This window comes from Rhinolophus sinicus, chromosome 3 (assembly GCF_057876585.1).
Source record: "Rhinolophus sinicus isolate RSI-liver-muscle chromosome 3, RSI-T2T, whole genome shotgun sequence".
Classification (NCBI taxonomy): Eukaryota; Metazoa; Chordata; class Mammalia; order Chiroptera; family Rhinolophidae; genus Rhinolophus; species Rhinolophus sinicus.
Window position 1 is genome coordinate 145,918,076 of NC_142503.1, and position 13,252 is coordinate 145,931,327.

Consider the following 13,252-nt stretch of genomic DNA (forward strand, 5'->3'; position numbering starts at 1 on the left):
GAAATAGAGACTATAACTCACCAATGTATCAGGTCATGGCATATTTCTTCTTTTGATCGTGTTCTGTGTTTTCATTCTATTTGAAATGCATCAAGTCAAATATTACGAAAATGTAAATATTACTAGTAACTGCAATTGGTTTGCTTTTAGGTTATTGACATGTTTTTCAAAATTGCAGTTAAAATAATTAAAAACCATTAAAGTAGAGGAGAAACTGTCACTGTTTCAAAAATATAATTTAAAAATCAACTTTTCCTCATTTGTTGAAAAAAACTGAAGACTCAAATATAAAAACATAGTTTATTTTTTCACTCAGACTCTTGTAGTTTATTTTTTACAAAATAGCAGACAAAATTTGGTTCTTTATATTAATAGAGACTTTGTAGTACATCTCGAAATATATATATATAGCACTTAAGTTATAAACACATAGCAAAATCAGCATCACTTAAACAGCAACCATGTTTTTCACATAATTAGGATTTCTCAAGAGATAAACATTGCTTTTAGCTTGACTATGTAAATAGTCTTTGATGCTTTATGTCAACCAGTATTTACAAAAGCCAAGTCTAAAAACTACCACCACCTACAAAAGTGATGAGCTTTAGGATACAATTTTGTTATCATGCCATAATGCAGACTTAAAATTATAGAAAGCCAGAAGGAACTATTCACTTCAGAGCAATTGCAGTAGGTGGAACTTCTTAATTATGATTTAAAGATGCACACTATGAGAATCCAAAAGGAATGCTTTTGAATCTTCAGTCGTTGGTTTCTTCACAATCCAACCATCTCTCAATCCAAGGGAGATTATGCCCCCTGATCATCTAACTATGATAGAGTGAAGTTACATAGGGACTTTCTTCATCTCTGAAAAAAAAAAGAAATATGGAATAAACCAGTGTTTAAAAACTGTATTCAGAAAACTAACACATATACTTATCAAACAACTTAATATCCACTTACTAAAGAAATGCAGGAGTATATCAATTTATAATATCATACATGCCTTGAAAATTGCATGAAATACAACTATTCATTGGAGTGTACCTTATTGACTCAATTTTGTGTCTCCGTTACTGAAATAAAAAATGGTGCTTGCTATGTATATTTATTTATCTTACATTTAAATAAATTATATTAAATTATAAATTATATTCATATTTATACTTATTTATATTTCTAACATTTCAACAGGGTGTGAGGTGCCTACAAAAAAAGGGGTACATATAAAATGAATAAAATGGAAATTAAAAATCAGGACTAAAGAAAAGAGAAAAATACAACTATGTTAACCGTAAGACATATTGTAGTTGAACCGAGCATCAATTTTAGTTGCAGGCTTTTGGTAGCAAGGGAAAAAGAAAACACAGTAGGTGGTGCCAATCTGGGAATCATAAAGGAAGGAGGGAACCAACCCTATAAGAGAGAGAAAGGTTTGCCCTGGTACCAAATTAAAGAACAAAGAAGGAAGCTCGCATGAGATCTTACATAGGAAACACTTGGGAACACATAATGGACAATGTCTTTGACAAATTTTAGAAGGATCACCATTTCACAAGTATTATCTAGGGCATTACTTCCTTTGAAGGTGTCAGCTAGATGTCTCTACTTTGCTGTTACCCAGAATTGCTAGCTGGACAGTTATGCTATTAAAGCAAAGAAGCAAACTTTTTATAACAAATAACAGAAACAGAAGCATTTCCACAGATAAAGCCTTATGCAGAATGCAATGGCTCTGTTTCAACTTCCTATATTAAAATTGTCTTTCTGGGGCGGGGGCCGGCCCGGTGGCTCAGGCAGTTGGAGCTCCAAGCTCCTAACTCCGAAGGCTGCTGGTTCGATTCCCACATGGGCCAGTGGGCTCTCAACCACAAGGGTGCCAGTTCAACTCCTCGACTCCCGCAAGGGATGGTGGGTAGCACTGCACCTTGAGCTGAGCTGCCGCTGAGCTCTGGATGGCTCAGTTGGTTGGAGCGTGTCCTCTCAACCACAAGGTTGCCAGTTCAACTCTGGCAAGGGATGGTGGGCGGCACCCCCTGCAACTAGCAATGACAACTGGACCTGGAACTGAGATGTGCCCTCCACAACTAAGACTGAAAAGACAACGACCTGACTTGGAAAAAAGTCCTGGAAGTACACACTGTTCCCCAATAAAGTCCTGTTCCCCTTCCCCAATAAAATCTTAAAAAAAAAACAAATGCCTTTCTGGAACTGAAATATAGTTTTTAAAGCAAAAAAGAAAATTTGACCCAGTACCAGCATATTTTTACCTGCTCTCTTCTTTTAGTTTCTTGACTGCCTGTGTTGATAACTTAATCTGCAAGTCTAGTCTCTGCAGGAAATCTCTGGCTGACACCTCCTCAGGCAGCACAGGCTGAACGTCGGATTCCTGAGGACTGGCAGGCGAGGGGTCTTCTCCAGGCGTCACTGGCTCTTCTTCCTGAGAAAAACTGCTCTCAACAGTTTCATTTTCCGGAGAATCAATTGAGTTAAGTCCATTAAACAGCAACGGCTTCTCTGATATAACTGGGATGTTCAAAGTTTTCTTCAGAAATATACAATCATTGGTAAACAGTTTATTTGCCCTTTTAATCTGCTCCATCTAAAATATAAAAAAGGAAACAGAGTTACATATAAATAAATCCAGAAGTAGGGCTTGTTACACAACACAGAGCTAAAAATACTCACCAGCAAAATACGTGCAATGAGTTCTCTGGATGAAAGATTTTTAAATCGGGTTTTGCCACCTCCCCAGCTACCCCCAGTTATTTCAAGAGATGTCAGGAAATTCTGTTTCCCAGTTTTAAAAAAGGAAAGACTAATTTCCCCTCACTATATTATTTACCCTACAAGGCAGCTCTCACTGAGCAGGAAGTCACAAAACACAGAATTTTTAGCAGCATTTAATAAATTTCACTTCTTTCAACATTTCTATTATCTAGTTTTTAAAAATACTTACAAGTGCTGTTATTTTACTTCTGGGGTGCTTCCTGTGTCTCTAGAACTGTGTTTGATAAACATAATGGATAAAGGAGGTGGTACAGAGATAAGTACCATGAGAATTTGGAAGAATGGGGCTGCAGTCCTTAAGAAAGGCTGCACAGAGAAGATGGGGTTCTGATTTTGTTTCTTTCAATTTTGAATGGACCCTGAAGAGTGGGAAGAAGTGAGACAGATAAGGAAAGGAGGTGGGGAGCACTTTATATACAGTATCTTTTTTTTTTTTTAACCCAATGGAGTATGTATTTGAAAATACACTTTACAAAGTTCACAGAGATTATGTGCCATGGAATCATCATACAACTGACAGATGAAGAAGTCAGAATTTAATACAGGTTCCGATAACCTCAAACTCTTTCATGGCCTGTGGATGACTCCCTCAAACCAGATAGGAAGGGGAGGTGGAGGTGAAACAGGGAATGGAATTTACATACGTTATTTAATCTCATGTAACTTTCATAATAGTTCTTCAATCTAGATATTGGCATCTCCTTTTAACAAATGAAACAGAGTCAAGAGAGTGAAGTGGCCTAAGTCCACAATGCTGGTAGGTGCACACAGGGCTCATATTATGCTGGTACTGAGCATGTTGGACAAATGCTTACTCTTACATTCATCACACCGTGTTACAGTGTATCTGCAGACTTCTCCACTCAACTAGCCTGGGACTCACACCATGCTAGGCTCTTTACATTCACTGCACCATCTAATTTTCACAACTCTTTCTTGTGAGGTATGGAACTGAGACAGTTTGGTACAATAGCTAAGCACACAGGCTTGGGAATCTGACAGTCCTGATTTCAAATCCCAGCTCCACCAATACGAACAATTACGAACATGAGCTTGTAACTTCTCCCACTGAGCCAGTTTCCTCATGTGTAAAACAGGTATCATCTACCCTTCACGGGGTTGTTGGAAGGATTAAATGAGAGTTTATACACACCTGCATAGAGGAGATAGATAGATGATAGATAGATGGATGGATGGATGGATGGATGGATGGATGGATAGACTATTTAGCAAAGCACCTGGCAGTACATGGTACTTAACTTCTCTCCATTTCCAATGAAGAAATTAAGGCACACAAGAGATGACTGATTGAACCAAGTACATATGGTTCTTTAAATGTATGAGCCAGAATTTCTGTCTGACTCTAAAGTCTATATAACACCGGGATTAAAGTGCATGACTAATGGGACCAAATTATGGCGATCCTTTAATGCGAAGTTTATTGAATAAAAAAATTAGATTTCTATTTCAAAGAGCCTGAAAAAAATAATAGTTAAATAAATAGACCCTGTTCTTCTGTTTTCTTACTCCGTGTTTCCCCAAGAATAAGACCTAACCAGACAATCAGCTCTAATGTGTCTTTTGGAGCAAAAATTTATATAAGATTCAGTCTTATTTTACTATAAGATCGGGTATAATATAATATAATATAATATAATATAATATAATATAATATAATAAGACTGGGTCTTATATTAACTTTTGCTCCAAAAGACGCATTAGAGCTGATGGTCTGGCTAGGTCTTATTTTCGGGGAAACAGGGTATAAGCAAAATCCACACAAATACATAGTACATTTGAAGCTTTCTTCTTATTATTTTTTTGTTTTTGTTTTGTTTTGTTTTTGTTTTTGTTTTTTTAAAGCTTTCTTTTTTTCTTTGAAAGACATTACATTAATGTACCTTTTCTGTAGGGTGGGGTAGTCTTTTGTGCTCTAGTTTTAAAGGAGAAGGCAAGAGTGAGAAGAGAGAACATGATTAGGCAGGTGCATTTTAGAGACAAAATAAAAATCTGAAAATCCTAAGTATTTATGGTCGAGTTTAATCTTAGAGTTGAGACAGTTAAATAACTTGAATGCTGTATTCACAGCAGGTTCAGGTATATTTGAATTGCCTTGAGTGTCCCTTGTGTTTACCATCTAGCATCCATCTCTCTATCTTTCTTAGTACATGGGCTTCCAATAGTAGCTCTCCCCGGGCTTGAGGGTGAGCGTGTGACTCATTCCAGTCCTTGGGCATCGCAGTGCCCTGGCTTCCATAATAGGTCACAGCCCCATCTCAGAACAATTCAGAGATGCTGCGTCTGGGAGAAGGTCCTCTATTTTATCTGCTGGAAGGAGATGGGACTGGAGCTGCTAGCAGCCATCCTTCTATTTCATGTAACCTGACAACAAGGCCACCTTGGAGGACGGCAATCAGACCCCTGAATCGAAGCCTGAAGCTGGAATACCCCAAGCTCTTTCAGTTCCATGAGCCAACAAATGACATTGTTGATTTGGTTTTTATTGTTGTTTTGTTTTGTTTTTTGCTTAGGCCAATTTGAGTTAGGTTTTCTGTCACTTGGAAGTGAAAGAGCCCTCACTGATACAGGGCCCTTTCGAATGCTTATTGGCAGCGATCTACAATTGCTAACAGTCACTGTTTTCTGGGAATAATGATGGAAGACAGAAACAGCCAGGAACACCAGGGTATGACTGCTGCTGCAGGGTTAGGAATATCAACAGTAAACTGAATTCCTTCAGGACAAGAACTGTTACTTCTATAGCTTCCCAGGGTATAACTAAGATCATATACACACTAAGTGTTTAGGATGGATGGATGGATGGACAGATGGATACAGGTCAGAGGAACAGGAATAAAAGATGAACCCAGAGAAGTAACCAGAAAGGGGTAGCAAGTTATCTGTTGTGTTGGTTATTTTCTAAACTCACCCTGACCTGCAAATCCATCCCCCACTGTTCCTGAGTCTGTTATGAACCCCAGGAGGCTGAGCTCTTGAGAACTGCTCTACCCAGTTCTTAGAATTCCAGTTGGTGTCGCAAAGGAAGGCACTGTCAGAACGCCTGCACCATGGCTCCGGGGGCTGCGTCCCTCTCTGGCAAACATCCTGCCAGGCAGCCCGTGTCTGGAACACTGTTCCTTCCCCTGGCCCTTCAGGCCTGGAGGTAATGTCTCCCTCGTGTTACCAGTCTCGGGGGCTTCACCATCCCTTGTTGGTTCCCTTAACCCTACTCATACTTCTGTAAATGTCCCATCATTAAACTCTCTTTGGCCACACCCTCTAAGCTCACTATCGGTATCCTGCCAGGACCCGACTGATACACTTAACATTCAGAGCAAGGCAGGCCATCACAGCCAGGAAAGAAGCCAATGACAGGAGGCATGAGACCATGGGGGCTGAAGGACAGGGCCCCCTTGGCTCATTGTGAATGCTGTTGTACCGCTGATTCACTAGTAGAGCTGCCCCTTTAGTTAGTCTATGTTTTTCCTGACATCGGGGACTGCGCTGGCTCCATCTCAGTATTATCAGCAAGCATTTAAGGGTTATGTCGACCCGTCCATCTAGACTCTAAGATGAAACATGAGATGCCAGCATGGAGGACACCAGGCATATCCAGACATAGTTAGCATCAAGGTGGGAACCAATCTAAGGATGGGCAGAGTTGAGCCTGAAGGTGAAAACAGTCAATGCGTCTAATGCACGGCAGGCGTTAGAAACATGTGCTCTGGGCCCACACTTTCTCGGTTCCCATCCTGGCTTTGCCACTTTGCAACCATTCTCTCTGCCTCTTTTCTTTTTAACAAGGTAAGGATAATAAGAGTACCTTCCACATAATATGATTATTATGAGGATTAAATGATTTGATTCATGTAAAGCATTTAGAATAATGCATGGAAAACAGGAAGCACTCAAAAATGCTAACAACTGTTATCATTAAATTTGGTTAAAAGTGAGAAAGCAACAGGGAAGAGCAGATCCTAACATGTACTCAGCAAGTGAGAAGGAAAGAGGTAGGAATTTCTCCTAATAAAAATATTTCTCTCACGATGTAAGAATACATTAGGGAAATTTCATATAAACAAGCCCAGATGAATAACATTATATGTTGTCACTGCCCTACGGTGTGAACTTTAAGTTTGTTTTCAAAGGTAATTAATTTGATCTTCACTTGTGCTCCTTCACAGGCAATGGCTTGAAACAACTACATAGGCTCCAAACTCAGTTACCCACAGTAAAATTAAGGAATGAAACCAGCCATACAAAAAAGCCAGGGGGCGAAAGGCATTCCAGCCAGAAAGAGCAGCTGCAAATGCCCCAGAGCAGGAAAAACAATGGTGTGGAGAGTAAAGAGCACGTTCCAGGCCATGCAGGGCCTGGGGTGCCAAGGTAAAGAACTTCGATTTTATTTCTAAAGTGATGGGAAGCCATTGGAGGGAGAAGAAAAGCAGTGACATGATCTGATTACAGTTAAAGATTACTTCCAGCAGCTTTGTGGAAAATGGATTGGCCAAAAAGAGGCCTCACTGGAAACAGGCAGCCCAGTTATGCAGGAAACTGCAATAGCACAGACAGGAGACTGTAAATAACCCCAAATAGTAAAAGGATGTTTTAGGAATGTTTTATCCTTTTATCTGAATTTAGATGGGTCTAATGTTCTGGGAAAAGTCATAATTTAATCCAAGGAAGAGCTGGAAAACCATACAGCTCTTCCACCTGCCCTCTGTTCGACATTTCCTAATACTCAATTAATGCTGAGAATAGAAAGTGGGACCTTTTCAAGGTGCCACAGAACTGCCCTCAGTTTCCTGGGGGCGGATGAGTAGGGAGGGAGGTATAGCAATCAAATTGCTTTCATTTCAAAAATTTTTTCTAATCAGGATTGAATAGCATGACTCAATAAAATTCACTGTCTGGTCACTAAGAAACAGAAACAGATTACAGAATAGTGAAGTAAGAGCTAACAGGGTGGCCACAAGGCCATGGTGAAATTAAATAGAACAAGTACCATCAACAACTTAAAAACAACTTATTTAAAATGACTCCCCTATAAATTCGTTTTGTAAAGATGAATTCACTATGGGGGAAATCACAAAAAGTTACCCCCAAAAGACATCTTGACAGCAGCTGCTGGGCCTGGCCAAGAACTCGTCCCCAAAGGTGACTGGTCTGCTTACCCGGCCACCTGCCTAACTGTGAATGTAACATTCAAAATTTCTTTTTCTTCCTCTTGTAAAGAATAATGTAAATGAGCCACTTTAAAATGGAGCTAAAGCTGCCATTCCAGAGGAACTGTTTTGCATGTCTTACGTCTCAAACCTTGGAAAGATAAAAACAGGGCAAAATAATCTTTGAACTGAGTCTAAGCAAACTTGTTTCCCAAAAAATTGTTTGCAAGGATAACAAGAAAGCAGTTATAGTCCAGGGACTGATTACTGGACTAAAAAATTAAAAGCATTGTTTAGCATTAACATCACTATGTTATATTATCTGCGCCAATGGAAATGTCTTCCTTCTATTGATGTAATTGTTCCCCTTTCTTTTGTCATAAATACCCACTGCCTTTGTCTCCTAATCGGAACATTATCTGGGCTTCTGCTTGAATTAATGATTCCCAAATAGTTATTCTTATTGATCAATGTAAATGCTTGTTGCCTCTCATTTTGAAAGGCCTTTCACTTTTAGGTTAACATTCTCCATTCCTTAAAAAAGACACAGCCTTCCAAAAATATTTCAGGATACGTAATAAATAACATTTATACAGCACTGTGTGGCTTGCAGAATATTTTCATATACACACAACTCTCATTTGATTATCATTTTACAGAAAAGAAAACAGACTTAATCATTAGAGGATTCTCTCAAGATCATTTTCTAGTAAGAGTTGGATTCACCACCCCACTGTCTCCTGTTAAGTTCTAGGTTTGAGTGGCAATCAGACTCCTCCACTGCCATATGCTAATGGGGAAAAGGATTTATTTCTTCCTCATGCTATCTCCAAAGAATATATGAGATTCAATTTATATGAAGTGTTCAGAAAAGGCAAATGCATGGGTTAGAAAGTATATTCATGGTTGCCTGGGACTGGAGAAATGAACAGTGAGTAAGGGAATGGGCACAGGGATCTTTTTGGGGTTATGGAACTGTTCTAAAATTGGATTCTGGTGATGGTTGCACAAGTCTGTAAATCTACTAAAAGTTCTACTTTTAGGACTGAATCTACTGAATTGTACACTTAAGATAGGCCAGTGTTGTGCTATGCAAACTATTCCTCAATAAAGCTGTTTTTAAAAAAGAACACATGAGAATTTATTAAGACCCCAAACTACTAAAAGCTACTCTACCATACTTCTCACTACAACAGATGGCATTATTTATTTATGGTTCTCTTCCCTTTGACCAGCAAGAGTCAACAATTTCTATCAGCAGTAGGAGTTAGAGTTATAAACATGAAGGATTTACTTACACTTACATTTCTAAGTCCCAACACATGTTCCCACTAACATGACAATCATTTTACCTTTTCTGTTCAGGGAAGTATTAAGAAGTGACTGACTGGGCTTAGCAGTTCACTGGAAAAGAAAGAGAAGACCCTGCAGAATAAAACGGGACAGGAAATGACTGAGGGTACTGGATGCAATATGGCCTCTGAAGAGGGGAGAGTGCAGGCAAGTTGAGAGGGGTAAGCAAAGAGAAGAAGAAAAAGTTTATGCAAATAACAGGTCCGCTCATTGTCTCCTACCCACTTTTAGTTTCTATACTGTTCTCTAGATGTTTGTCCAGGGTTTCCAAACAAAGAGTTCACAGTGGCTGCCTTAAGCTGGACACTTGCCTCCAGAGGCTTGTGTCCAACTAAGAAGAGAAGGATCATTGCAAAAGCCATAGCTAAATCTAGAATACTAAGTTAGGTGAGGGGCCTTAACTTCTCAGTGGAGATAAGCTCAGCCAGGGAAATTCCAGCCCAAGCAAGTTCATGTCTGAGATCTGCACTATATGTATTTAACAGTTTCTCAACTCAGCCCAAAGAGTATCAATTTCTCAGACCCACTTCCTCAAATGCCTCTTATTCTGGTAAAGATGCTCTTACTAGACATGGGATATTCAAGTTAAATGCATGCGTGGACTGACTCAATTCCCAAGTGTCCTGCTATGTGTCTCTAAATCTCTAATATCTCATTACCTACTCCTTTAAACAATAATTTAAATATGTTGATGATCTTGGCAGTCAATATTAGAAATTTAACTCACTCAACTTCTTTCTGTTCAGTCAACGAAAGAAAAAACCATCTGCCTTTTTAGCTTCCCCCTAAAAATCTCAATTTACAATGAGTAAATCCAGTTAATATCTGCAGATATTAATTAAAGCAAGAATATCACTTCACTGTAACAATATTATTACTTTCATTGGTTCTATATAACCAGTGGAAGAGTCTCTAAAAATTTTATCAATTATAGTTCAGGGCCAAAAGTAAATTGTGTGTGTGTGTGTGTGTGTGTGTGTGTGTGTGTGTGTGTAATAAACGAGTGGTTCTCAAGAGTGAGTTTTTTCTCAGGGAACATTTGGCAACATCTGGATGGGGTATGGGTGCTACTGGCATCTAGTAGGCAGGGGTCAGAGATGCTGCTAAACATCTTACAATGTACAGGACAGCTCCCCCCACCAACAAAGAATTATCTGGTCCATAATGTCAACAGTGCTGGTGTTGAGACACCCTGTCTGTAATAGACCATCTGTGGCTATAAATTATAGTTCCCAATTCATCATAATCAAGCTTAACATCTTATAATCGAGTCTTTATAAAAATCTGATTTACATTTTAATGGTAAGGGGTGATAAGGTTATGAGTAACAGGATCTATATTAGCAAAACCGGGTTAGAAAGCATTTGATCTAAGGTGTAGAACTGCAGTGAGCAGATGTTTAGATCTACGCAAGTCAAGTGAAATCACGGAGGGCAGTTGGTTGCAGAGAGATTGCGGTGGGCAGGGAAATGGGGAAATATCACTTCTTTGGATATCATGGTCTCTTAGGTGTAGTCACTCTGGCCTACTAAGTAAGATGCATAAAAAATAGACAGAAAAGGCCTTCCTTCTTCAGTGCCAAGTTGTTAAGAGAGACTTTGATAAAGCTAGGATAAAAATAAGGGTGGAAATCAGAAGTAATATCTAGAGAAAAGCAAATGCTTTGTCACTGTGCTGATTCAAGTTTGTCTCTATGAATAAGCATACTTGAAAAATATCCTTCCCTCTCATTTATCTTCTCATCCGCAAAAAGGAGATTAATTATACCTATCTCGAGGCGTATTAAGAAAGTCAAACTGAGTAAGAACAAGATGGAACTGGACAAATGCAATGCCTGGCACACAGCAGGCATTCAGCACAAGGTAGCAACTAATACTTGCCAACGATGTTTTCCTCTGGCTTTGACCCAAAACAGGCCCCATTAATGCACATAAGAATTGTGGTTATAAGTTGATGTATATTATAGAAGCTCCCAAGAGAATAGAATAGGACTATCCATGGCATAATATCAGAACACCCCTGCACAGCAAGATCCCTGCTCTCAAAATGTTTAAATGATAGAAGGACCTGCTAGGTAAACATATACTAGCTGGAATGTGCAAAATAGATTACTCAGTCTCTGTCATTCGGTGAAGGACCAGAAAGAGTTTCACTTTAAGAGAACGATTTAGATAAGATCACCTTTCTTCTCATTGCTGTCTAAGGTGCTTCAGGAAAGAACACTGAAAACTGATACAGAACTCAAATGCAAAAAGGCCATCACACAGCTCAGAGTTAATTATAAGTAATTTTAATGAAACAATATGTTCCCTCAGGTTTCCATGTTCTTCCCAGAGGTGTAATACAATATGCCCAAGACACACACACTTATAAATTTATAATAAACACAGCTCTCCAGCTCACCTAGACCACAGCTCTTGGCTGCTGCTTAACGACAGGTGTCACATTCACAATTGCCTAGGGGTGTAATTTCACTTCTAAATAAAGCAGCATAATCGATAGAACCAGAGCATCCTGCGGGAACTACCATTCCTGACTCATCGCAGTGCTTGCTTGTTTGCACAGAAAATAAAATACTCTGCTCAAGTCCACATGTCAGGTTGGCTTTGATTAAATATATACGTCATGGTAAGAACGACGGTGAAAAATCAGGTGAACGTGGCTGCCCGTGATGCCAAGCCCAGGTCCTCTTTGGCCTTCCTCACGCGACAGATCTGGTCCGCGTCTGGGCAGGGCACCCGGAACTCGATGCACCTGCCTGGGGAGGGAGCGTAGGCGGCCCGCCCCTCTGGCTACAGGACCAGCTTTGGCAACCATTGCTGGCGCGCGCGGAGCGAGCACTTGGGCTTGGGGCCGAGCCTCCCCGGGACCGAGGGCTGCCTCCTCGACCCTCACTACTCGCGCGCCCCGCCCCTAGCCGTTCTCCCCGTCCTTTCCCCACCCCCACACCCACCCACTGCCGCCAGCGCAGGCCGAGGAGCCAGCCCTGCTCACCGTGACTCCGTACTTGAGCGCGATGCCCTGCAGCGTGTCGCCCGCACGGACGCGGTGCTCCACATGGCGCTCGATGATGCCCGCGCCTAGTGGCGCCCGCACGCTGGCGGTGCTGCCGTAAGAGCGGGTCTTGGTGCGGGCCAAGCTCAGCGACAGCTCGGCCTCCTCCGGCTCGGGGCCGGAGCGTGAGTGCGGCGGCGGCGAAGGGGCCAAGGGCCGGGGCGCGCGGGAGCCGCCTTCCCGCAGGGCCAGCGCGGGCGAAGAATCCGCCATGGGTCCTGCGGAGGCCTCCGGGTCGGGAAGCGGGCCAAGGGGGCGGTGCCTCCGCCACCGCCTCCGCTTCCTCCTCACTAGGGCTGCGGGTGGCGGTGCCGCGGGGGTGGTGGGTTGGAGGCAGCGGATGAAGGCTGCGGTCCTAGCATGGCGGGTGCCCCCTCCTCCGCGTCCTGCCTCTCCCGGGCGCACTTTCCAAGGGAAAAGCGAAACCAGCTCCTGCAGCCACAGGCCTGACTGCGCGCTCCACCCTGCCCGCCGGGACCGCGGAGGCCCTGCGGTGCTAGGAAGCCGGGGGACGCGCCCAAGCCCGCGGCCTTGGGGGCTAACAGCGGCCCATCCTTAAGTTTCCTCGGCTCCGGGTGGAACCCCGCTCCAGGCCGACAGAGCCTGGTTAGAGCCCTGCCCTGACCACAGCAAAACACCAAAGCTTTGCTCTGCCCCCTTTATTGATTTCCCCAGCAGGCACCAGCTTTCTCAGACCTTTTAGCTCTCCGGTGCCAAAGGTACTTCCCTCTCCCCCACTGGATTACCCGGATGACCTCTAAGTCTGCATCGCACAAAACATTAACACCGTTAAACACACAGCTTCTTCAGGCGCATCTCAACAGCCTGGGGGTCCATTCATTTCAATATTACAGTAAGAGGATAGTGCTTCTAAGGCCTGGTGGGTC

General features: G+C 41.9%; 1 protein-coding gene across 1 annotated transcript; it reads right to left on the reverse strand.

Moving 5' to 3' along the window:
• Window positions 1-286: 286 nt before the first annotated feature.
• On the reverse strand, window positions 287-12,886 carry LYSMD2 (LysM domain containing 2). The gene is made up of 3 exons (XM_019730640.3): window positions 12,306-12,886; window positions 2,274-2,605; window positions 287-870 (listed from the first exon to the last, which is right to left on the reverse strand). The coding sequence occupies exons 1-3, from the start codon at window positions 12,576-12,578 to the stop codon at window positions 828-830; spliced, it is 648 nt and encodes a 215-aa protein (XP_019586199.1). The 5' UTR covers window positions 12,579-12,886; the 3' UTR covers window positions 287-827.
• Window positions 12,887-13,252: the final 366 nt, after the last annotated feature.

Excerpts from the sequence above, each read along its gene's own strand:
- LYSMD2 (XM_019730640.3), bottom strand. The coding sequence starts at position 12,578 with ATGGCGGATTCTTCGCCCGCGCTGGCCCTGCGGGAAGGCGGCTCCCGC. Across the intron at positions 2,606-12,305 it reads CGCTCAAGTACGGAGTCACG|ATGGAGCAGATTAAAAGGGC; the intron begins GTGAGCAGGGCT and ends TTTATATTTTAG. Across the intron at positions 871-2,273 it reads AAACTAAAAGAAGAGAGCAG|AGATGAAGAAAGTCCCTATG; the intron begins GTAAAAATATGC and ends TTTTTTTTTCAG.